General features: G+C 57.7%; 1 protein-coding gene across 1 annotated transcript in view; it reads left to right on the top strand.

Annotated features, from left to right (window-relative positions):
• Positions 1-727: 727 nt before the first annotated feature.
• Positions 728-25917, top strand: part of IQSEC1 (IQ motif and Sec7 domain ArfGEF 1) — a 359867-nt gene continuing 334677 nt past the window's right edge. Inside the window, exon 1 of the mRNA XM_069483981.1 lies at positions 728-1005. Coding sequence (XP_069340082.1) covers positions 728-1005 — 278 coding nt within the window. The remainder of the gene's footprint in view (positions 1006-25917) is intronic.

The following is a 25917-nucleotide window of genomic DNA, read 5'->3' as shown; positions in this document are numbered from 1 at the left end:
CCAGCCCACAGGCCGTCCGTTCCCCAGACCTCCGGGTGTGAGCGCGGGGTGGACGCCTGGGCCTTGGCGGCGCCACCGCACGGACACCGCCACGGAGGCTTCCGAGCCTTCTGGTTGCAAGTGGAGAGGGACAGCCTGGGAAAGTTGTCTTGTGTCTGCGACTGCAAAATAAACCCTGTTTTAGGAGACTTAGATCAGTAAAAATGTCAAAGTTCTCTGGGTGTTAATTTTCTACTCACTTTCCCAAGATCGTGGGCCGACAGGAAAAAGCTGCACCTCGCGGCATGTCTTCCATCAGCGGCACCCGCGGAGCGGCGGGGGCGGAGCGACGGTCGCGCGGGCGGGGGCGCGGGGCGCGTCCGGCAGGCGGCGCCCTCCGTCCCGCCTCCTCCCCGCCGGCCGCCGGGCTCCCGCTCCCGCTCGCGTCGCGGCGGCACTTTGCAAACTCCTCGCCCGCCCGCGGCGGCCGCCGCTCCGCGTCCCGTCGCGTCCGTGGGGCAGCCGGCGGCGGAGCGCGGCGGCGCGGGGAGCGGGAGGCGCGGCGGCCCCGGGGGCGGCGCCGGCTGAGGCGGGAGCCGAGGCGGGGCCGCGCCATCCCCGCGCCGCCGCGCCCCCCGGGCCGAGCCCCGCGCCGAGCCGCGCCGCCGTCCCCGCCGCGCAGCCATGGCCGCGCCGCCGCCGCCCCGCCGCCCGCTCGCCTGAGGCGCGCCCGGCGGCCGCGGGGGCCATGGCTAGCGCCGCGGAGCCCCCCGGCGAGGCGGCCGGGTACCTGCAGGAGCTGACCCGGATCGTCGCGGCGCAGCAGGAGCTGCTGGCGCGCCGGCGGCGGCGCATCGAGGAGCTGGAACGCCAAGTGGCGCGGCTGAGCCGCGAGAACGCCGGCCTGCTGGAGCGGCACCGGCGACACCTGGCCGCGTGCGCCCGCCGCCCCGACCCGGGCCCGGGCCCCGGCCCCTGCTCGCAGCCGCTCGGCGCCATCCCGGAGTTCGGCGGCCACCGCGACAAGTAAGCGGGGCCCCGGGGCGGCGGGCGAGTGGGGGCTTGGGAACTTCTTGGGGACCCCGCTTCCCTCGGGGCTCGGCGGGGAGCGCCCTCGCCAGCTAGGAGGCCGCCGGGCTCACTCCGGGAACCTCCGGCGGGGTCCTGGCCCCGACCTGGAGCTCGGTGTCGGGTGGGGACAGGGCTCCCCCGGAAAGGGCTCCAGGGCGCTGCCCGGCGCTCCCACCGGCCGGCTCTCCGCTGACGGCGCGAGACTCGGGTTCCCGACCCCCGGGGCTCCACCCTCGCCCTGGGGCGGGGAGCAGTTCGGGAGGGAGCGGGCGGGGGCTCTGGGAAGCAGGGTCAGAACTCCTGGCCCGAGACCTGGGAGCCGGTGGGGAGCGCGCGGCAGACGCAGATCCGGCCCTCAAGCGGGCCTGGGTCCCTCGTGGGTCGCGGTGCTCCCAGAACGGACCCTGCAGTTTGTCCAGCCTGGGACAGGCTGAGCCCTCCTCTCCCTGGACAAGGCCGTCTCTTCCTTCAAGGCTCGGGGTTAATTCCCGGGATTACCCCGGGCTATTTCGATTGAGGATTAAGTGGGGGACGGGCGGGACTGCCCAGCTGCCCTGAGAGCTCGCGGCCCACGGGCCGGATTCCTGTTTGGCTCCCATGGGTGCTGGGGCCGAAACCCCGCCTGTGGCCTCTTCACTTGGAAGTGCGGGAGACCACCTGGGGGAGTGGATGTGGGGCTTCAGGGGGCTTCAGGTGATGCTGGGGTGGAGTTCCTGCTTGCTCTGTGCCCCCTGCCTCCCCCCCTTGTCCTTCTGTCGTGGGGACTGCCTGGGGCATGCTATGGTTTGGACTAGGGCGGACTAGAAAACAGTGTTGGGGGAGTGGCGGTGGCAGCAGTTTCAGGACAGTCTTCCCGGCAGGGGGCAGAAGTGATGGGGGAGCAGTTAGCTCTGGCTCCAGAATGGGGGGATGGTTCCTGATTCCCAGGAGCCCCAGTGCAGTCATGGGAGACCTCTGCCCCAGGGGGCTGTGGCCATGGGACACAGGGCCCTGCCTGCCACCCTGCTTGGAGCGCAGTGGCTCTGAGCAGCGCCGGCGGGGTTGGTGGGCTCTTTGGAGGAGGAGAGTTGTGTGGCTGGGGCCAGGGTGTGGGGGAGCCGCGAGGCTCTCTGTGGGCTCCTGCTTTCTGTCTACCCAGGAGGGAGGAGCAAGGTGTGTGGGTGCTCCTAACCGCTGTCGCTGAGACACACAGACCCGGTTTGCTACCTCTCTGAGCCTCGCTCCTGGCTCTCTGAGTCTCTTGTGACTGCCGTCCTCATTCAGCCCCCCCCACGGCAGGTGTGGGCCACCCAGTGCTAGTCTTGCTGTGGTCCGAGCCTTTCCCCCCACGTAAGACCTAAAGAAGAGCTGGGGGCTGCCAGGTGAAGTCCTTATCAGCTTAGGGAGGTGGCACCAGGGCAGGGACACGCGTCCCTGTTTTCATAGGAAACAGTGACACACGTTGGTTGGCAAGCGCCTCACGACAGCATCCTGGGGGATGGGTTCCTTTTTTCCCTTCAAAGTCACCTCTGGGGACCAAGTGGAGTGTGGGGCAGGAGGATTCTCAGAGGCAGCGTGTCCTGCCCGCCAGGGGGAATCCCCGGTGCTGCCTCCAGGCAGTGGCCTGGGCTGGGGCGAGCGGGGGATGCCAAGGTGGGATATGGTGTCAGAGGCCCCCAGCTCTGTGTCCATCTGGCTTCCCCTTAGTTGAGACTTAGCCAGAGCCTGGGGCAGCACCACTTTTAGGAAAGCAGGGTGGGTGGCAGTAGCGCTCTCAACCCATGGTCTAGGTCGAGGGCGGCTTCCGAACTTGAACGTGCACACCGAGAGCCTGGGGTCTTGCTGAAATGCAGGTTCTGACCAGGTGGGTCTGGGGAAGGCCAGAGAGTCTGCATCTGCAACAAGCTCCCGGGACTCGCTGATGCCGCTGCGCCTCGTGAGGAGCAAGGCTGGGAAGAACCGCATGTGAGCAGGACTGTGGGTTCCCTTCGAGACGGAGCACTCTGGGCGTGTTCCCTGCATCCGATTCATTTCCCAGCCTTTTGGGAAGGAGAATGCTGGGGACCCCTCCCCTCCCAGGGGCCTCCCAGGGATACCCACGGTCCCCGGCATCATGCTTGCTGGTTTACATACTTGGAGTTCGGGTTACTGGGGGCTGCTTTCCAAAACATGGATTGGACGTGTCCAATGCCCATCTGTGCGTTTAGCTAGCACCTACTGTATGCAGACTCATCAGCGATGTGCTTGGAGGCAGAAAGGGAAGAATGGAGAAGAGAGGAAGAGGCTAAACAGCCTTGCAGAGAGAAAGGGACATGGGCCCACAAAGTTGGGTCTGAGGCCTGGCTCTGCACTTCCCAGCCAGGGGCCATGGGACAAGTCACACCACCTCTCCCGGCCTCGGGTTTTCTTCAATGCACATGAAGCAGGAATGATCATAGCTGCCTCCCACACTTTCTGAGGCTTAAGTGAAGATAGATAATGGGCATGAAGGAAACTGGTATACAGTTGGCACTTAGTGCGTGTCCCTTCTTCCCTGGTCCACCAGTTTGTCATTTGTTTGGGGCCAGCTGAGCACAGGCAGGAGGTGAGGCTTTGGGGCCGAGTGCAGGGGACGTGGAGTGGGGAACGTGGTACGGTGGGGAGGCTGCCAGAGGCCAGGTGGGGTTGGCGCTATGATTGAGCGTGGGCTCCCCGAGGTGGCCGGGCAGTGCACGGCCAGGACATCGGGATTTACTTCCTGCTGGGGACTCTGCTCCACTTCCCGCCTGTGCTGGGGGCCACCATCAGGCACTGCCGGTGCCCACGCCCAGGCTGCCCTGCCCGCAGAGGGTGGGTGTTGTAAGGGAGAGTCCGGCGAGCATGCCAGGCCTGGCTGACGTTCCCTAAGCAGCCTCCATGAGCCCCGGTGTCAGTCAGCAGCCACTGCACATCTGGAAGGTACAGTGACCTGGGGATAGATAGACGCAATTGAGAGCCCCCTGCACAGCCTAGCCCTGGGACAGCAGTTAGCCTAGCCCACCTCACCCGAGCAGCCCGTGCACGGGATGACGGGGTGTGCTGGAAGCTTTGAAGGCCGGAAACCTTCAGACCCTTCTCAGAGAGCACTCTTTCATGCCCTGATCCCCGCTGAAAAAATCATTAGGAGTTTCTGGGCTTTAGGGGACACGGGATGATAAGAGGAAAGAACACAGTGATGCGATGCCTTTGGTTACTTTGATTATTTGGTTGTTGTTTTTTTCCCTGACATCAGAATTCATATCCAGCGTCCAGCCAGCTACATTCTAATGACCTGTTTCTGGAACTGCCCTCCACTGTCTAGAGGTTCAGACACGTATAGGTGCTCAGTAGGTGTTTCTTGAGTAGATGAAGCCAGCAGGGATGGATTAAAACCACCGTGTTTTCCTTTAGAAAGTCAGCTTGAACTTTAGCAGGTGCAGCTGGTGTTGACAAACATACAGGCCCAAATCCGGGGAAGCAGGGGTGGGTGCCTTGTGACTGCATCCACTGGGGTTTCCTGTGTGCCCACCCTGCTCGGGGGTCTTTGCTTTGGTCGGCTAATCCCATTGTCTCATCCTTCCTACAAGGCAGGTACAGTTGCTGCTCCCACTTTATAGACGTGGAAACTGAGGCTTAGGAAGGTCGTGGGCCTTGCCCCAGCTCTCCCATCTGGCTGGGGATGGTACCAGGACTGCACCTGCCTGTCACACTGTCAATGAGGCCCTCTCCCAGCACCCTCTTGTGCTGGAGAAAGCCCAGAATGCATGGCTTCTGCCCTGCCATGTGGAATCTTGTCACCGAGGCAGAGCTCTCAGTGGCGGCAGCACGGAGGGAGCAAGGATCGAATGAGATGATCCCTTCTAGCCTTTGATCCTCCAAAGTTTCTTGGTGGAAGTAAACAGCAGCCTAAGGAGGCTGGGGACAGGGCCTGGTGGAGCAGCCTCCTTCACTTTCTCTTCCCTCAAGCCCTTAAGTGCTGTCACATCACTTGGAGAGGACATTTTTCTGAAGCTCTGAATTGGTGACTCAGTCTGGGGGAGGTTTCCAGTGGCGTTCAGTGTCTGTTGACTTACCAAACAAGCACTCTTGCCGGGCTTGTGACAGTAACCATGACAAGGGTGCGTCAGATCAGAGGCAGGCTCAAGGATGCCACCGAGGGGGGGGCGGGGAGAGCCAGGACGTCCTGTTTGGCAGCAGGCTGATGACGCAGGGAGCTGTACTGGGGAGGGTCCTGGCAAGGAGCCTCTGATAAGTGTGTTCTTCAAAGTAGCTGGGAGTACCTACGCCGGGGCCAGGGGCTGTGGGCTGAGGCCACTTAGGTTTAAACTCCCTTTTCCTCCTCCTCTTAGCAAAGAGGAGGGGGCTGTGGAGAGACGGAGCGAGGTCAGGGGGCTCCTTTCTGATCTGTGAGTGTAGCGGAGAGGGTGGCAGGGGAGAGCCTGTGTTTGAGTTTTCATTAAATAATGCTCTTGTTCTCCCAGCCAAGATAAAGCCTGTAGCCGCTTGCTGGGGAGGATGTCCCCGAGTCGGGAACGTGCTGCAACACGCTTTGGGAGACTTATCCCAGTTGGACAAAATGTATTCATCTGCAAGGGAGCGGGGAGAGCGAGTCTTATTTTTCCAGCAGATGGTAGAGTCCACCGAAAGATGAGGGAGTGTTTCTCTGAAGCTCTCTCCCAGCCGTCTGACAAGCTAAGCAAATCATTATTTTACAACCTGGAAAATAAATCGTGAAATGCCTCTTTATCTAGCTGAGCTGAGAAAAACAACAAGCAACACTGTGTGTGAAATAAAGTCGAGACCTGCTCTTGTTTCCGACGTGAGCTTTCGCCTCCCCTTCCTGGACTCAGGCCCCCTGGGGACCGCAGCCACCTCGAGACTTTGCCTCAGTGGAGGGAGTGGGAACGGTTGGTCACATTGAAGGGGTCTGGAGTCCGGAGTTTGGGGACATCAGCATTTTTTGTCAGCTGGGTGGCTATTTGTCAGCTATTTCGTCTGTGACGTTGTTTTGACAGCTGATCAGGTCTTTTGTGTTTTGTTTTCTGTTTATTTAAGAAGGAGCCACGCTTTGCCTAACTTGGGACGCGCACCATTCTGAGCTTGTCAGGGTGTCATCTGTGTAATTGCCACAGAGCAACAGAAGAAACAAACGCAGACGAGCCAGGCGTTTGGCAAAGACCCGGGAGCCGGGCAAGGGAACTGGCCTGATTGAAACGGAGCGGGGGCTGCGGATGAGGGCGGCCTCCAATTCGCTGCCCACACTCGGGGCAGACCCAGGCCAGGCTGCAGCCCAAAGTGCCCCAGCTGTGAACAGGACTCCCGAGGCAGTGAGGCCTTTGGAGTTTGAATCCTGCCCCTCCACAGGGCGGACACTTGGGCGGGGTGCGCCGGACCGCTCATCACACGTGCCGAGTGCTTCTGTCTCGGTGGGGAGAGAGCTGCTGCCTTGGGTCTGACAGTGCCCCCTCCTCCCCTGCTGCCCCGGCCTTGCTCTGGGGACCCTGTGGGCCCCGTGGCCGGCCCTGAGCAGTTAGCCCTGCCCCAGCAGTGGGGTGGCAGGTCCTGGTCGTGTCTCTGCTACTTACCAGCATCTTGGACTTTCCAAGTGAGGCAGAGCCCCAGCCTTTCTGCGTTGCTGTTTCTCCCCGGAAAAATGGGGGCCACCACTGCCGCACAGAGAGGTCAGATGTGGAAATTGCCTGTGGTGCCTGGCATTGTGGGACTCAGTAAAAATGGTAGCTTCACAGGGAGGATTGAGAAGGCTTTCTTTTGAGGATGGTTTTTCCCCAATGTTTTTAGAAAATTTCAAACGTACAGAAAAATTGAAAGAGCTGGGCAGGGCAGAAACCTGCCCCTCCCCGGGTCCCGTGATGAGGTTGTGCAGTGTTTGCTTTATTGCATGCCTCTCCATCCGCGAGGGTGTTTGGAGCCCCGAGCTTGGGGAGCTAACATCTGCGGAGCGCCCCTGTGTCCCAGGAAGTGGGCACAGCGCTGCATATGGCAGCCTCCACCTCCTCTCTTGTCTTCCTGCTCCTGGGCCACTCAGCGGGATTCTTGTCCTTGCTCAGGGCGGCTCCCCGACTGCCCCCACTTGGAAGCTTGCGAATGGGAGACAGAGACCTGTACATGAAAGACTGCAGAGGGGTCGGGCTGGGGTAGGAAATGGGGCCAAGTGATGTGCAGCCCCAGACCAGGAAGCAAGTGACCACCCATGGGCATCAACAGAGGCTTCCTGGATGAGGTGACATTTGAGCTGGGCTTGCAGAGCAAGAGAGAGGAGGAGGATGGTATCAAGGCTGGTGAAGCAGCATGTGTGATATGTTTGTGGACATGGTGTATGTCGGGGTGGGAGGTGTGGTTGGTGGTTGTAGCAGTCTGAGTGGGGACAGCTGGGCCAGGTGGGGCCCAGACAGACACAGAGCAGCCCAGGGTGCTCACCTTGCTTGGAACTTGGGTTTCAGTCTTGGTGGGGCTGGTACACAAGACTGGCTCATCCCCTGCCAAGCTGAGCCTGGTCTGAGTCCTGATTTTGAAGTGCTTGGGTTTCCCTCTCGGAGGAGGCAAGGTGCATAATGGAACAGGAAAGAAGCCCTGTCGTTCTCTGCACCTAAACGTAGCATGCTCTGATTCCATAAAACCACAGTAGTAACTGAGCCTGTTCCAGGTGCTGTGTGCTGGGCGCCTTCTCCTCAGTGTCTCCACGGACACTCTAACTCTGTGACAAGTGTGAGCTGTTGTCATCCTGTTTTGCAGATACGAAAAGTGAGGCTCAGGGAAGTTAAGCAGTTTGCCCACGGCCGCCCAGTAGCAGAGGCGGGATGCAGGGTGTCTGTCTCCGGGAGCCTGAGCACTTCACCACCACACCGCGCTGCTTCAGAACTGTTTGTTGCAGTGCATAAATGTTTGTGCAACATTTGGAGCCATTTCCAAAAGTGGTGTGTTCAACTCTCCAGATTTTTGGCTTCAGGAACCAGAATTAACTTCAGCTTTGTCACTCACTGGAGATAGCGGTGGCTTTTCCCTTTGAGTGTCGGATTTGGGCTCTCCCTTGCTACCTGGGCCACCTTGGAAAGGTTATTTGGCTGCCAGAAACCTGAGCCCCTCCTCTGCAAAACAGCTGGCAAGGCTGGTGTGGGCAGGAGGTGCCAATGTGCCTTGGAAGGGCTCTCTGAGCCGCACAGCGCCCAGGCAGTGCTGGGTGCTCCTCTTTGAGTTGTTCTGACTTCCTCATTCCAGACCTGAGCATTTGCTAACCTCCTAGGAGGCTGCTGCTGAAACAGCCTTGTGCGTTTGCATCTGTCTTTATTCCTGCAGGACGTGCTCAGGACACTTGGCCGTATGGAAGGATTGGGATTTGTGCCCCCCTCTTTTTGCTTTGTCTCCAAGCTTCCTGGCTGGAAGTGCCTGTGGCAGTTTGGATGTCCTCTTTGCTCTGTGTATGCTCTGGCATAAAGAGAGTCACACACCTACAGAGAATGGCAGGAGATGGCTTGCTAAGGGCAGAAGACTGGGCTTCTTGGGAGGGCGTCCTTGCAGGTCACTTGCAGCCTGCCCTGGAGTGCCTGGCGCTGTGGGGATGAGGTGCTGGGTGGGCTCCCCAGACAGCCTTTGTGCTCAGGTGAAAAGTCCCCAACACCTGTCCAGTGGTCACTCTAAATTTTCTGGTTATTTATTGCCCTATAACAAATTAATCTAAAATTTAGTTTTGAAACAACCAGCATTTTTACTATATCTCAAGATTTTGCAGGTCAGAGGTTAGGCAGTGCTTGGCTGGTTGGTTCTTCTGTTCCTTGTGTTTTCTCTTCTCTTTTCTTTTCTTTTCTTCTTTCTTTCTTTCTTTCTTTTTTTTTTAAGGCAGTTTCTCGCTGTGTTACCCTGGCTAGAGTGCAGTGGTATGATCATAGCTCATTGCAGCCTCAAACTCCTGGGCTCAAGGAATCCTCCTGCCTCAGCCTTCCGAGTCACTGGGACTGCAGCGGAGAGCTGTTGCGCCTGGCTTGTTCCCTGTGCTCTGGAGATACTCAGTGGTATTTAGCTGGCCAGTGGGTTGGTATGGATGGTCCAAAATGACTTCATTCACATCTGGCACATGTGGAGGTGTCTGAACTAGAACTGCCGCTGGAGTAGCCACATGTGGCCTCTCCAATAAGGTGGTCTCAGGGGAGTCAGGCTTCTTCTGTGGTGGCCCAGGGGCCCCAGAGCTAGTGTTCCAAAAGGCCTGGGTAGGAGAGCTGAGGCTTCCTGTGAGTGGGGCCTCTGGAATGCCAGAAGGTCACTTCTGCCACGTCTTGTTGACTGAGCAGATCACAAGGCCAGCCTAAGTTCAAGAGCAAGGAGATTGGCCTCAGCCCTCCCTGGGAGGAGGAGCAGAGATTAGCAGGGGTCTTTGATCTGCCACATTAGGTTTGCTCAGGCCATGCTCTGTCATTCCCCCACCCCCAGGCTGATGGAAGTTTCATTCCCTCGTGGCTCGCCCATCGGCAGGGCCCAGTTCTCACTTCTCTCAGCCTGGAATTGACAGCTGTCCTGCCCCTGCTGGGGTGACTCATCTGTGGAGGGTGCCTTTCAAGGGTGGCTGTGTCTGAAAGCATTCTCATCCTGCAGGTCATCAAGAAGGCTGGCGCCCCCGGCGCTGAGATGCTCTGTGGGCCTGGCAGCTGACCGGTGGGGGACAGAAGCAGGCCAGGATCTCCCTGTCCCTGCCCCGTCCCTCAGGGACGCTTGCCTGTGCTCCCCTTACTCTGAGCCGTATTTTTACTCCTGCCATGCGGCAAAGCAGCCACAGCATCCGGGGGGAGGGGCCTCGGGGCAGGGATCACCACCGTGCAGTTTTGGTGGCCACATTCATTGAGAGCACTGCCTTTCGTCCCTGCTTGCCGCCTTGGTGTCAGGGACACCACGGGCAGCTTCCTCCTGCCTGGCTGCAGTCCTGCCAGGGGGCCTGGGGACCTTATGCTGGGGAGGTGCTCACACATGGCAGTGGGGTCACCCAAGCTTTCCATCCCTGTCCCTCTCCAGGCCATCTGGCCACAGGCACAGCTGTTTGGCTGAATGTGCTCTCTTGCTCACACAGTGTCCTGGGCTGGGTGGCCAGATGCTGGCCGACCCCTAGCCCATTGCCCTGGAACTTGCTCCCAGGGATGTGTGCCGTCTTCACACCTCACGCTGTTCCCTCTGCCTGGAATACCCTTCCTGCACCTCCGTTCCTGCCTTTTGAAACCCCACGCATCCTTTAAGGACTGGCTCTGATTTCAGAACCTTTCAAGCTGTGGACACATGCTAGATTAAGCCTTCTGTTCTTATTACTCATATTCCTGCAGCTCTGGTCCTCCTGGCAGCCTTGTCTTCCTGTTACTTGCCTGAGCGCCTGCATCCCTCCCTCTCTGGGGACAGGCAGCAGCCACACCTCGCTCACCTTCGGATGCCATCTCAGCAAACTGCTTATATTTAAAATGGCATGTTTTAAATAAATCCGCAATTGCGCAGATAAGACTAGAGTTTCCAGAATGGAGTATGCACATCCCTAGGGGTGAAGAACACAATTCTTTGAGGTGCAGGAAAAAAATGTCAGGGCTTCTATTCCCACTTATTATTTAATCTCCTCTTTTCAGTGGCTCTTTTATGATATGCATGATCAGTATAGTTGCACCTGCACATAATTTATAAACACATGCATTCATTATTGGGGGCGTATGTTTAAACCTTCTTCTGATAGGGGAGCCTCATCAAAGAGTCTAGTGACGAGCCAGGTGCCATACCTTGTGCCTGGAGTCCCAGCTACTTGGGACGATGAGGCGGGAGGATCACTTGAGCTTAGGTGTATCAGACCAGCCTGAGTAATGTAGCACACTCTGTCTCCAGGAAAATTAAAATAATTAGCTGGATTTGGTGTCTTGTGCCTGTAGTCCCAGCTACTTGGGAGGCTGAGGCAGGAGGATCACTTGAGCCCAGGAGTTGGAGGTTGCAGTGAGCTGTGATGACACCACTGTACTCTAGCCTAGGTGACAGAGCAAGACCCTGTCTCCAAAAAGAAAAAAAAGTGTACTGACTGGTGGCCTTGACCACGGTTGAGTTTCACTGCTTTTCTCCCTGAGGCAGCAGCTTTCCTGGCATGGGGGTCTCCACTATGAGACTGGCTGACGTAGGCATTTATTGAGCACCTGCTGTGTGCTAGCTGATCCCTTTTTCCCTGCATGGTGCCATTTCACAGATGAGAAAACTGGGAGGGGAAGCTCTTCCTTGGGGTTGTACAGTTAGTGTCAGGGCCGGACATGAACCTGGTCTGTGTGACTCCCAAACCAGTGCTCTTGGCGTTGTGCTCCCTGTCTGGCGGCCCTGTTGCCCTCCTCTGGCTGAGCTCTTGGGCTCTGCCAGGGCTGGACAGCAGTGGTAAGAGCTGGGCTTCCAGTTTCTGTGGGCTCTGCAGAGGGTGGTCCTGCTAGCAGTGGCCCAGTGCTTGTCGCTTGTGGATAGGACTCAGCCCCCTTCTGTCTTATCCCCCAGAAACCTGAAAGCCCCAGGCCCGGCGGTGTGGGTGGGTTAGAGGAGCCGGCGAAGGGGGCTCGGCCCTCTTGTTTAAGAAACGTCTGACTCTGGGCCCAGCAGGGAACAGGGCCAGCGGGGCTGTTTCATCACCATCTCCCAGATTTTCGTTCAGCAGGAGCCGAAAATCCCCTTCTCCCCGGCTGGAGGTGACCAGAGGGATGGAAAACAGCTTTTATTTCATGGGGACATCGGCCACTCTTTGTGTGGACTGTTTTTATTGTAAAAGGTGTTTCTTTTATCTCTCCGCTGGGCGGGCACTTCTCGTCTGCCTTAGCCCATTCAGGCTGCCAGAGCGAAATGCCATAAACTGGTGGCTTATAAACAGCAGAATTTATTCCTACAGTCTAGAGCCTGGGAAGTCCCAGCTTGAGTCTGCTGGGGGCCTGCTTTCTGGCTCCTAGACCGCGGTGCCTCCTCCCTGTCCTCACGTGCCGGAAGCGGGAGGATCTCTCTGGGGCCTCTTTTATAAAGCACTAATCCCAATTTGGGGGCTCTGCCCCCACGACCTGGTCCCCTCCCAAAGGCCCCGCCTCCCAACACCACCACCTTGGGCGGGTAGGACTTCAACATACGAGTTTGAGGGGACACAGACATTCGACTGTAGCAAGGTGCAGTCTAGGAAGTGGTTATGGAGCCACTATGTGCACAGGGGCGGAGGGTACAGCCGGGCCCAGGGTGTCCTGCCCTTGGCTTTGCAGCCTGGGGGGCGGGGGGAGCAAATGCCCCCTGCGGGGCTCCCCCCTTGGGGGGTGCTGAGAGAAAAGCTCACTAGAAAGACCCTCCCAGGCTGGGGGAGGCAGAGAGGGGTTAGTGGGAGGAACAGTTAACCCTGATAGTCTCAGCCCCCGCTTTTTAGCTGTTCCTTGGGGACTCAGTACGTGGGGTCTACCTGTGCCCCCTTAGAAAGGGTTGCTTTTTGATTTCATCTAAAGGTGACAGCTTGAGTGGAAGGTCTCAGTTTTTCTCCCTGAATGGTTCTCCTTTGCTTGAATTTGATTGAAATCTGTGCACTCTGTATGGGCCACCCTGAACCCCCTGGGTTTATGAGAAGGTCGCTGCCCAAGGTCTGGGCCTCGGGCCTGCAGCTCACCCTAGCTGGCTGCACCGCGGGCTGAGCTTGGCTGTCTGCCTGCGAATGGCTGGCGTTTGGTCTAGCGAGGCCTGGGTCGAGGCCTTAGGTTTTCTCCCACAGTTGAGAGATGTCCAGGGAAAGCTGTGTCTCTGGCTGCTCGAGTCCACATGGGGGTCGAGGGCTGTGGCGTTGGGATCGCATGCTGTCACTCCCCCTGCCCCGAAATGCCAAGTGCGGTTCGGTTGAAACAGGATTGCTGAGGCGGGAGGTGCGTCCAGGTGCGGGTTTGGGTGCTGGCTCCCTTCTGAGCAGCCGGGAGCGTCTCCTCGTCTGGAGAGGGGTGTGGGAGTGCCGCCTCCCCGCTGGACAGCTCTGGTGCGGCGCTGCTGTGTGGGAGACCCTCCCCGTGGTGGACCTCAGTCCTTGCTGTCTCAGAAGGTGGGGGGAGAGAGCAACAGGGGCCTTGCAGGGGAAAGAGGGGGTGATCCCTGGGCTGGATGGGGATGGGTGTGTGGCCAAGATAGCTGTCTCTCAGTATCTGGTTTCCTCTTTTTTTTTTTTTTTTCCCCATAGTAAAATGTCTTATTTTTCAATGACCATGGGGCAATCAGAATAAAGACGGCATATCTCAGCCTTTCTAGTAGTTAGGTATGGCTGTGTGACTCTGTGGGAGGTGAGCAGAAGTGTGGCGTGCAACTTCTAGGAAGTGTCTTTAAAAATGAGGGATGTGTCCTGTGCCCCTTTCTCTGCTTCCTTTGGCTGGAATGAGGACGTGATCACTGAGGCTTTGGCAGCCACTTCGGACTTTGAGGACAAGGGCCACACCATAGGGATGAGAGGGCTATGAGCCTGCAGGAACTGGGTCCCCTGCTAACCTGGGGGACCTGACCCATACACCTGGACTGCCCCCTCCAGACTCTCCCATGAGAGTATAGAACAGTGCGTTTAAGTCTGTGTTAACGTGTTTGCTTTTGGTTCCTCTTCATCAATCCTGATCCTAAGGCCATATTGAGAGTGGGTTTGCAGCTGTGCTTTGCAGCTGTTTGACTACGTTCTGGGAGACTGAGGCCTCAGAGTTTCAGTCAACTGGGAGTGGAGATGGATCCCTCTGGGGCCCTGGTGTTGGGATGGTTGCTGAATTTAGTCACTTAGTGGATGAGGGCCAGTCACTTCACACTGTGAGTACAAAGGCAGAGAGTCTGCCGAGGCCCCCTGAGCCCTGACCCTCAGGGGACGGTGGGTGGGTATGTTGTGACAGTTAGGGCAGCCCCTGGGTGGGACCCAGCAGGACGTAATGGGGGCCAGCTAGGCTGCTGCTGCTTGGGCCAAGGAGAGGGGCGAGACTTGGGCCTTCTGGACAGGGGAGGTTAGACACGCGGCCACACCTCTGGGCCTGGGCCACCCCTCAGGAGACTGAGGCTGCCGTCCTCCCTCCTTTCCGGGGGGAAGGGCCATCAGAGCTGCAGCGCCCAACCTGCTGGTCCTTCTGCTCTCAGCCGTGCTGCTGAGCCAGAGACAGAGGCAGGGAGAGAGACACAGAGAGGGAGAGACAGTGATAGAGAGACATATAGAGGGAGAGATGGCGAGACAGAGGTGGAGACAGGAGAGACAGAGGGAGAGACAGAGAGGAAGGGGAAGAGGGAAGCAGTCAGAGACAGAGACAGAGAACCAGAGAGACAGAGGCAGAGAGAAGGACATAGACTGGGAGACCGTCTCCCCAGAGAGGCAGAGACTGAGAGACTGGTGGGGCCTGTGTGCATTTGACCCTCCCCTGGGTGTTGAATTCGTGACTGACTCTCTCCCCTCTTCATTCACTTAGCAAGCGCTTGCCAGGCGTGCCCCAAGTACCACCTCCCCTCAGGTGACGCTGGGGCCCAGAGAGGCTGAGTCAGTGCTTAGGGGGCTGCCAGGGGGTGGGAGGGGGCTGGAGGGAGGGAGGGCAGGGGGGCGAGGGGAGGAGGGTCGAGGCACCTGTCCGAAAACGCCGCATGTGTTGGAGATGACGTCTCTGCAGCCTCTACTAGAGGCTGCTGAAAGTTGTCATAGGAGTTAGGTGAGTGAGGACTGAGACCCAGGGCAGCAGGTGTGGGTGTTTTCACTGTGCGCCCCACTGCCCCTCGTCTCCTTGGACCCCTCCACTGCCCTGGGTCCCCCAGCAACCAACAGCTTCCATGGGCGGGGCAGGGGCCTGACGATTCTGCTTGGATTTGAAAACCAATTTGAGTTTTACAAGAGAAATTGTGACAGGCCATGAGGATGAAGGGCACAAAGCCTGGACTTGACACTGGGAGGACCGAGGAGGGTGGGCTCCAGGTGCTGGGGTCTGTGGAGCAGCCCGCTCCGCGCTGCACAGAGGGGACTTGCCCGCCAGGCTGGCTGGGGTCAGCGGCCCGGCTGGCGCCGCCCGGCTCGGAAGCCCAGGCCAGGAGCTCTGGGGCTGTCTGTATCCACTCCACAGATCTTTGACCTCGATGATCCTGCGAAAGCCCCCGTGGTGCTGGCTTCTGTGCACCGGCCTCCCAGGCAGACCGGCATAGGGGCGAGGACGCAAATCTGGAGAACAGCTGGGCCGGGAGACCTTCTTGTCCACACCTCCAGCTCAGAGTGGCGAGAGCGTGGCCGTGGTCACCGTGAGTGTCCAGCCCTGTGCTCCTGTCCTCACTCTGTTGTTTCTCTGGCCTCAGGGCAAGAGGAGGCTGGCACCAGTACCTGCTATGGGCCAGGTCTCCTTTTTTTCCCCAAGGGAGAGTTGTTTATTTTATTTAAAAAAAAATTGTCGTAAAGGGGCCTGGCATGGTGGCTCATGCCTGTAATCCCAGCACTTTGGGAGGCTGAGGTGGGAGGATCATCTGAGCCCAGGAGTTTGCAGCAAGCCTAAGCAACACAGTGAGATCCTGTCTCTAAAAACAAAGAGAACATAAGCTGAGGGTGGTGGCGCGCACCTGTAGTCCCAGCTGCTTGGGAGGCTGAGGCAGGAGGATTGAACCCAGGCGTTCATGGTTGCAGTGAGCTGTGATCATTGCCGTGCGGTCACGGCCTCTGTCCAGCTCGATCAGTTCCTCTGTCCCCATCTCCTGTCCCACCCATTCTGGCCCTTGCTGTCGAGGCCATTCCCTTCTGCTTCACCAGTGCCCTGGTTCCCGTGTCTGCACTCCGTGTGCGTTGTCATTTCTGTACACGGCTTGCCATGGCTGGACCCTTTTCCCAGCCATCGCCCGGCCCTGCAGCCCCGACCATGGACAGGGGCTTATTCTGTGGCTTTCTCCGGAGAAACGTTCTTGGCTGACAGGGGGCGTCATCCAGAGAGGCCTGGGGCTCACACCCCACCCTGGGTGCGAGAGCCCGTGGCCCTGCCTCTAGGTGAGACATCGCTGGTGGGTTTCTCTCCAGACCCTTGGGAAATATGGGGTGCCTCCGGAGGGTTTCCCGGCAGCATGCCGCGGTGGACTGGGGGTGCTCTCCGGGGAAGCCTGTGAGGGAGGCAGGGAGGATGGGCTCACGGGGGGTCTGTCCACGGCCTCCCTCTCTGTGAGGGGCTGCCCTGTCCCCTCCGTCTCCTGCCCCTCTGCTCTGTTAGGGCTGGGGTTGGGTTAAGGGCATCTCCTGCAGGCATAGATGTAGGCAGGGGGCAGCTGCCAGGAGGAGAGGAGGCTGTCCTGAGGGGGCCTTCTCCAAAGTGACGCGGCCTGTCCAGAGGCCAGTCTGGAAGCCACACGGGGCTGCAGCTGGGGCCTCCACACCTCTCCCCCACTTTTCCTGTTCCTGCGAACTGCAGGTGGTTCCAGGGACGGGTCTCTCTCCCCCTCCTCTCTCCTCCCCGCCACTCCTTCCGTTTTCCTGCCAGGGACTCCGGCAAAGACCACAGGGAGCCCTGGGGACCAGAGGCCCAGGTGTGGGCCCCAGTCCTCCTGACTCTCTGTCCTGTCTCCTCTCAGAGCTTTAGTTTCCTCCCCTGCGAAGTGGATTCAGTGGCCCACTCTGCAGGGTTCCGGGGAGTGTCAGGAGGGCCTGGCGCCCTGCAGGTGCCCAGCGAGGCCTGGGCCTTCCTACCCTGGTATGGCCCCTGGTGACCCTTGCCCTCCGCCCGGGTGGCCAGGCCGGGCACATGCTCACAGGCGTGAGGCTCAGTGGTGTAACAGCACAGGCCCTGCAGCCAGACTTCCGGTGTCTCACTACCAGCTATGTGGCCCTGAGCACTGTGCCTCAGTTTCCTCCTCTGTGAAATGGGCACAGTGATAGTACTTGAGAGGATTGTGGAGGGTGAGGACCGCGAGTGCTGCACATGCAGACCCTGGCGGACGGCGTGTGGTCAGGAGGCGTCGGCCAGGGTTGTCATGGCCGTTGTCTTCATCACTGCTCGGGAGACTGAGCCCAGGCTCCCAGGGAGGTGGGGTTCAGGTCCTGGGCTCACTGCTCTTGAGAGCCCAGCATACTGAGGGGCTGGCCTGCTCCATGGCTGGCTTTACGGACACGGGAAAAAGTTCTCGTTCCTGTTACCTGAGTTTATAGAGTGAGTGCAAAAATGGCTTCACTGTCTCCGGGAGCTGCCAGTTTTCCTGAGATTGAAGTGCACTGATTTATGAAATTTGCCTGAGAAAAAACTGGGCAGATATTTCACAAATCCATAAAACCCCAAAGAAGGGCACTTTTATGCTGGCTTCTGGCTGACCTGCCTGGGACACAGCCACCGGGGTCACACCTAACAAGGCTTATAGCACCAAGCACCATAACTTTCGGAAGGAACCGAGCCACGTGAATTTCATGGGTGAATTTCTCAGGGACGCTGTCCAGGGCGAGGCTTCGACTCAGTAATCTCTTGGGGACCATGCGTCCCTGGCTGTGGCCCAGGAGCCCGGGGGCAGGTGCACAGCCAGCGGTGCCTGCAGCACAGGCCATAGCTGAGGCGGGTTGGGGCAGAGGGTGGAGGGCGTGACTGATGGGGAATAGACTCTAAGATGGCATTTGTGTGAAAGGGGGTTTCTGGGGGCTCTTGAGAACAGTGCTCGTGAGAGGAGCTGCACTAGACAGAGGGATATTGGGGCGTGACACAGTCTGAACAGAGCCTCCTTCGGACAGTGCCACTGGAGCCCTGGACCTGGGACAGCCCTGCAGAGGTGTCCCTAATCAGAGTGAGGGCACTGGCCCTCGGTTGCTCCACATTGACTAGACATGGACCCGGCCCCTGGGGGGGGGAGGCATGACCTTGGCCAAGGACAGTCCCAAGAGCCGTCAGCAGCTGGTGCTCCCGGCGGGTGGGGTGAGGGCCTGGTCCTGAGGGGGCCTGGGTGACCACCGCAGCGTCCACTACCCCTGGTTGGCCCTATCTTTCTACGTGCAAACCAGATGCCATCCCTTCTCTGAGAAACCTGTCCCTTGCTTTCCCTTCCCGCTGCATTGTAAGCTGGGCTCCTTGGGCCACAGCTGACAGATACTTATTTTAACAACTGGAACTAGTTGCCAATATTTACAAATCAGGTGATTTCACATAAAACTGGAGATTTCCAGCTTCTCTTGAAAACCAGGCAATGCCCCCTTGCCTCTGGAGGAGCTCTCTGCAGGGTGGCACCGCACCCCCTGGACGCTAGGGCCCACCCACTGGCTTCCCTGCCCAGGGTCCTGCCAGGCCCCAGAGGCTTTGAGGTCGTGCCTCCGGTGGGCTGCAGATAGGTTGTCAGTCTTTACTGCCCACTGATGTCCTCGTTCACCAGGTGTTTCGGGTGGTCTGTGCTGTGGCCTGGCCCCCCTTGCGTTGCAGTGGGGGATGGGCCGTAAAGAGATGGACAGGTCGGTGTGGATTGGACTGTTGAGGTGGGTGCCGGGCGGGGACATGGTGGGGCAAGGTGGTGGAGCGAGAATGACAGTTGCAATTTGAGGGGGATGGTCAGGGAAGACCTCTGGTGGGGGTGACCTTGAGCAGAGACCAGTTGAAGTGAAGGGTGAGCGGTGGGGAGCTGGGGGTGGCCTCGTCACTGCCCAGCATCTGGGGCTCTTCACACAAACCTTCATCCTTCACGCGTGCTCAGCCTAGAGGAGCCCATGCCCCTCCTCTTCCTTCAGACTCTGTTTCCAGCCACCTCCTCCAGGAGGCCTTCCTGGCTGGAACCTGAAGGCAGCATGGCTGTCTCTTTCCACACAGTCTCACCTCATCTGGAGGACCTTGGGGTCCAGGTCAAGTCAGCCTCTGGGCCACTTGTCTCTGTGTCCTCAGCCCCTGCCCAGTGCCTGGCCCCAGATGGGGCCCTGAGCTCGGGCTTAGGGAAGAGGTGGTCATGGCTCATGGGTCAGGCCTTGATGGTTGATGTTGGCACCTGTGAGGGACTCTGGTTCTCAGATGGCCTCAGATGCCAGGACTTGTGCAGGCCCGTTAGGAACATGGGCTTTGGTCACCTTTGTCAGGTGCACCTGTTTTGACCAAAAGTGGTCACTCAGTGAAAAATTAGAAAGCCTTGCTTCTCACTGGACAGAAACTAGCAAAAGCACTGTGGGGACAGCAGCCGGCTGGGGATTAATGCCAAGTATTACATACCAGCCGTATCGATCCAGGTTTCTGCATCACTGCATAGGCACCGCTCTTTCAGCTCGCCTCGAAATGTCAATCCAGGAATTAGGCAGCCCCGCACCTATCTGACTGGCTTCCAAGTAGCAGAAAATGTAAGGCCATAGTTAACTAGCATCATACAAATTAAGCCTCCGGGCTTGAGGATTGCAACTTTCTTCCCTCCACCCTCCTCCCCTCCTCCTCCTCCTCCTTTGCACCTCTCTTCCCCCTTCTCCTACTTCACCTCCGCCCCCTCCCCTTCTCCCCTTCCCTGCCAGGAGTCCTCCAGGCCAGGAGCACCAATGCTGCTTCCTGAGATCCAGCACCTGGTTTTGCCTCTGGCAGGAGCAACTTTCGCTAGAACGATGTGATTCCTTGCAGAAGCCTTCCTGCCAGCCGACTGTTCTAATTAGTCATATTTTGAAAGCAGATCTGCTTAATTGCAAGCAGTACTAAATATTGGTATATAAATAAAGTCATTAATAACTGTATATGCAGAAACTTCTCCCGCTGAGCACCACAAGCGGGCCCATTGACCTTCCCTTGGGTGGCATCTGCTGAATGGTGGTGCCCCGCTCGCCCCTCGCGGCATCTATGGACGACTGGAGGTGGAGGCGTGTTGGGGTGACCATTGGAGCCTTCCTGGGAGGGCAAGAACGATGGAGGGGCTTGGGAGACCCCATGGACCTCGGGAGATGGTTCCAGAATAGCCAGTTTTGCATGGCAGTCAGACAGCCTAGTGGGTCGTCTGTGATCGCCAGTTAATGTGCACTTGGTGAAAACAGTGGCTTAAACACTGCACCCATCAGCCCACCTCCAGGCCCTCAGGGGAGTCGGCTGCACTTCCCCGACGGGCAGCTGGGCCTCTGGAAAGGCGGTTGCCCGTGATGACAGCACCGTCTCACCAGCTGCTGTTGGCGTGGCATAGCGGAGCATGTGTCCTCTGCGCAGGCTAGCTGTCAGGTTCTCCTGGTGACCTCGGGCCGTGTCTCGGTTTCCCCACTTGTAGAATGCAGGTGAAAACATCTGTCCAGCACATTGTGGGGGTGTCCGTTCGTTAATGTAGCCACCAAGGATTTACTGAGCACATGCTGGGCTCCGGGGCCCGCCTTGGTGGAAACGGTGTCCCGGGGCCTGTGTGGCGGAGGGTGGTGGGAGGGGAAGCAGAACGCTTGGCAGGGCGGTGGGAGGAGTTGGGACTTTGTTCCTGTTGCTGCGGGGAAGCACTGGGGAGTTTGGAGCTTGGACCATGTAGTCCAGATTATCATTTTAAAAGACGTATCCGGCCGTGGCACGAGCTAGACTGCGGGGAGGCAAGGTGGAGGCTGCGGCCGAGGCCTGGGGCACAGATGAGGGGCCTTGGGCCAGGGAGGCGGGGTGAGGGGCCACTGTGAGACCAAGCCCAGCAGACTCACAGATGGGGTGGGGTGGTGCTGTGGGTTCTGTCTGGAGCGATGGGGGGGGGCCTGCCAGCCGCTGCGGGGAGGGTGCCAGGGGGTGCGACTCATGGGCTCAGTGTGGGCTCCACTCCTCACTGCCTGCAGTCCCCAACTCCGTCGTCTTATCTGGGTTCTAGATTTTTAAAAAGGTTTTTTGTTGTTTGTTTAATAGTCCTTATTTTTAGAGCATTGTAGGTTTGCAGGAAAACTGAGCAGTAAGCAGAGTTCCTGTACACTCCCTGCCCCTCCACTTCCCCCTGTTGCTGCCCCGCACTGGCGTGGCGTCCCTTACCGCAGACGGACCTGCATTCCACGTCATTATTCCCGAAGTCCGTACATTACGTGCCGGTTCCCACTCGCTGTGGTACATTTGTGGGTCTGGACGACCGTATAGACAAGTGTCCACCATTGCAGTGTCACACAGAGCAGTGTCACTGCCCGAATCTTCCATGCTCCCCTTAATCCTGCCGCCCTCCCCTCAGCCCCACTGATCCTTTTATTATCTCCTTAGTTTTGCCTTTTCCGGAATGTCATATAGTTGGAATCGTACAGTTTGTAGCCTTTTCAGATTGGCTTCCTTCACTTAGCAATTTGCATTTAAGGTTCCTCATATCTTTTCAATGTTGATGGCTCATTTCTTAGCACTGAATAACATTCCATTGTCTGAATGCGGCACAGTTTTATCCATACACCTGCTGAAAGACGTCTGGGTTGCTTCCAAGTGTTGGCAATTATGAATAAAGTTGCTATAAATACCCATGTGCAGGTTTTTATGTGGACAGAAGTTCTCCGTTCCTTTGAGTAAGGGTGTGTTTGGTTTTGTAAGAAACGCCAAACTGTCCTCCAAAGTGGCTGTGTCACTTCGCATTCCTGGGCTTCTAGATTTTGGACCCTGTAAGGGGCTCTGGGTTTGGAGGATGCCTCATGTATATGACCCCTCCCCCGTCTCCCCAGCCTTCTCAGGCCCGCGGGGGGGCGGGGAGCCCCTCCAGAACTTGATGGTGTCAAGTGAGCACAAACGAAGATATCCCCGAGTCTCTCTGGAGTTTCCCGACCACACCAGGCCTGGGGGCAGGAAAGGGGGAATCCAGCAAGCACTGGCCTGGACTGGTCTTGCTGGGAGATGACGCTAACGTGTGCGACTCGTTTAGGGGGCTGTGCAAGACGGGGTGTAATGGCCCTACCGAGTGTATGGATCTGGCAGCAGGTGCTCATGGTGCTCCAAGAAGCTGGGGCGTCCTTGGAAATGCTGGCCTCGCCAGATCGTTCTGTCTGTCTCATATGGACACACGGGGGCTTCTCAGGGGCAGCTCATATGTGAATATCACGCATGTGAGAACGAACATTGGAGATGTTTGTCCCAAGTCCCCAGCGCTGTGAGGTGTGCGTCTGGGTGACTGTAACTTCCTCACTCTTGTCATCATTAAGCTTATTCGGTGCCGCCCTCCTTGACCTCGCTGGGCGCCAGGCAAGGTGCTAGGGAGTTTCCACCCACCGCCGCCCGCAGTCCTCATGACAGCAGGGACAGGTAGGTTTTATCTGCCCCAGTTTACAGAAGGGCACAGAGAGGTAAGGAACTTGCCTGTGAACACACAGCATGTAGGCTGGGATCTTGAGCAGAGCTTGGGTTGGGGAGCAGAGGAGGAGTGGGGGCGGCTTGCGCTGGTGCTGCACCCTACCCTGTCCCTGGTGTGGGTGGGCTCCCCCTCCTTCTCTACTCCACGGACATCGCCTTTCCCCTGGGCCTCCTCCCCAGGGCTCCCTGTCTCCTCCTGGTGCTCGGTGTCTCTCCATGGCAACTGCGTCTGACGGACCCTACCGTTTGACCTTTGGGTTTTTGTTTCTGGTCCATTTTCTGTCTGCCCACCGCGCCTTAGGCTCCCGAGGGCTGGGTTTCAGTCTGGTTCCTTCTGCATCCCCAGCGTCTGGCACAGAACTCAGCGACCTTTGTGGAGTGAAATGTCCCAAAGGCTGCTTTGGGGTTGGTGAGGTCAGCTCGGTGGAGAACAGAGCTCGGGAATACAGGAGAACGTGGCTCTTCGGAACGCCCCCTGCCCAGGTGCAAACCCTGCCCGGTGGCCGTAGGCAAATTGCTGGGCTCCCCTCTGCTTTGCCCATCTGTCAAATGGGGGCAATGATGGGACCAATGTCATGGGTTAGAATGGCAGGTGCCACATGGTGAACACCTGACTTTATGAAATCATTATAATTAGGTAACTATACATACACAATATATAATTATATGTGATGTAATTATATACTGTGTGTCACAGATTTTTTGTTGTGGTAAAAAATACGTAACATAAAATTGGCCGTTTTAGCCACTGTAAGTGCACGCTCAGTGCAGTGGCTCCACAGCTGCTGTGGGGGACAGTAACACACAGCGTGCAGCGTCACGTTCGTCACGCTCACAGTGTCCTGCGGCCGCCACCACCGTCCATTTCCAGAACTTTCCTCATCCCAGACAGAAACTCTGCACCCATTAAACAAACGTTTTATTGTATTGAATTATTTATTAAATGGTCCCCTATTTCTTTTCCGCTGAGGCCACTTCAGCTAAGGGTCCCCCTGTTTAAGAGTTTCTCGTTGTCAGCACCACTGACATTTTGGACCAGACACTTCTTTGCTGAGGGCTGCCCTGTGCACTGCAGGCTGTCTAGCAGCATCTAAATGCCATGACATGCCAGTAGCACGTCCCCTTTGCAGTTATGACAATAAAAAATGTCTCCAGACGTTGCCTATTGCCCCGGGTTTGCTTGGAAATTGCCTCTGATTGGGAACCTCTGGCTTAAGTGTCGGAAGCTGGTTGGAAAACCAGGCACCCCATTTTGGGGAGCAAATCTATCACTAAAACACTGTAAAGCGTTTTTAGTCACCAAGAGGGAGCCCCTTCTTACTGCTTAGGACCATGCGCTGTCTGCGTCTTTGTACAGGACTTCCTCCTGTGTTAGTTGAAGCTTTTGGCCTTGAGCAAACCGCAAACTTTAACTGGGTTGATGCAGCGTTTGAGTTTAGGCCCAAATTCTACCTTCCACGTCCAGGCGTAGCCCCAGGTGTGGGCGGCCCAGCCCCATCCACAGCTACACGCCGGTGCCCCAGGTCGGAGAGGCCCCTCTGGACAGCCTCAGGATCGGGGGGGACGTGTTCCCATCTCGCAAGGCAGAGCCGTCCACAGGGACCCCAGGCTGCAGCACCCAAGCACAGTGTCCTCTGGGGGAGAGAAGCCGTGGCCTCCCCCTGCCCCAGCCTGGAGGTGCGGGAATGACAGACACCTGTGAGCTCTCTGGGGCAGCGCGGCCGGTTCGGGAAGAGCAGAACCTGCTCCTGGTTCCTTCTCCCTGCCAGTGGGTGAGTCTTTATTTATTTATTTTAAGTAAGATGCCAGCAGCTTCTAGAGCTGGAGGCTCCAGATGTTTCTGGCAGCGCATCTGCTCTCTGCGTGTTCTGCATCCTCGAGAGGGAAGCAGATGAGCACCGTGTGGATGTGACTTGTTCGATGTGGAACTTCAGCAGGATGTTGTGGTGACGTGAAGGCCCTGTGGATGGACAGAGCCCTGTGGAACTGCGGACGGGACTCGTGATTCGGACCCGTGCTGGCCTGCGCCTAGGCCCGGCGCACAGCTGGCTGACTTGCAGCCTGGGAGAGCCGGACAGGCCTGGGCCTCAGTATCCTCGTCTCTGGTGTGGGGCGATCACCCAGGATTGCAGCCAGAGGGGTCGAGACCACTCCAGTGTATGGCTCTGCCGCCCGTGCACAGGATAATATGAGTTAGTGTCACAGAACCTTGACCTGAGCCGCTGCGCGAGGGAGGGAGGACAATGAGTAGGCGCCGTCAGGGAGCTGTGTCATTTGCAGGCTTTGCCATCAGTTTGCGCGTTACTCAGACGCTAAAGCCTCTGCCTTTTCCTCCCAGCCGGTGTTGGCTATGGTGAAAGCTTAGGCTTTTGCAGCTGATCCCTCACCAACACCTTTCTGCAGAGGGATCGGGACCCGGTCTGCAGCCGGAGGCCAGTGGAGCAGGAGGAGGAGTGGATGGGGCGGAGGCACCGAGCCCAGCCTGAGCACCTCCCCGCCGGCGGGCTCAGGACCCTGGTGCCTCCGGAGGTGGCAGCCCAAGCCCTGGCAGCAGGCTCGCGTTCCTGTTTGCTGAGTGCCCAACCAAACCACGGCCATGGTGCATGCAGGTGTGGGTAGAGCGCCTCACCTAGGTCAGGAAACAAAAGGGCAAAGCAAGAGCCAGACCAAAGAGCAGCTCCAGGAAGCCAGGCTGGAGCCCAGGTCAGCAGGCACAGCGGACAGCTGTCAGATGGACAAAGGAGACGGGGCCTGTGACACGTAGGGGCTGCTGGCCAAGTGTCACATTATGTGTCTGTGGAGGACGTGGGCCCCAGTCAGGCATGCATGGCTATTTCCATCGGTGGGAAGGCAGCTTCCGTCTGATGGCCTCTGTTCCTGCCCTGCCCTAATGGGGTTCCCTTTCTAGGGGGGCCCCGGGTATCGAAGCCATTTGACATGACTGCCATGGCACTTGGAAAAGCAGGGGTGTTGGGTTACCTTTTAGTGAAATAAACTCCAGCCTTTTATTCCCTTTAATTTAGCTTTTGTCATGCAGCCGAGCTCCGGGCATCTGTGTTTTTCCCAGGCACAGTAATCTCCCCAGAAAATGAGGCGATTGATACTTCAAACGTAGAGTTGCTTAAGAGTGTCATTACGTTTATCGCCCTTGTGCACTTACATTCTGCGCTTTAGAAATCAAATGCTGACTGTTCCTTATCTAATGCTGTGATGGATGGGATTTTTATGAAAATAGATGTGAATGTGTGTTTCCCTGTGGCAGCGTGGAAATGCGTTCATAGCACAGTGTCGCTGAAGCTTCCCGTAACCTTGGTGTGAGCTCTCCGGCCCCCCGCCCGGTGCCACTGCACCACTTGGTAGCCATCCTCCAAGCCCAGCTGGGGCGGGGCCGCATGTTAACGCAGCGTCAGAGTGAGGAGATTTCGTCCAAGGAGGAACTGGCTGACCAGTGGGTGCCATGCCCCTTCTCTGGGCACCCTTGCCCTCCCTGTGGAGTCTGCCACTCTGGGTTCGAATCCTGGCTCTGCCACTCACGGTATTAGCTTCTGTACCCTTTGGCAAGTTACTAAACCTCTCTGTGCCTTGGTGTGCACATCTGTAAAATGGGGATAATGATGGTATCTATCCCATAGGGTTATTTGGGGCTTAAATGAGTTAATACATACAAAGCACTTGAAAGAGCATCTTTTCCTGCTCAACATCATTAGGAAATGCCAGGCAA

The sequence above is a fragment of the Eulemur rufifrons genome, chromosome 10, assembly GCF_041146395.1.
Source record: "Eulemur rufifrons isolate Redbay chromosome 10, OSU_ERuf_1, whole genome shotgun sequence".
In the NCBI taxonomy this organism is placed as follows: Eukaryota; Metazoa; Chordata; class Mammalia; order Primates; family Lemuridae; genus Eulemur; species Eulemur rufifrons.
The sequence above is the reverse complement of the archived record's forward strand: the minus strand, read 5'-3'. Positions and strand labels throughout refer to the sequence as shown.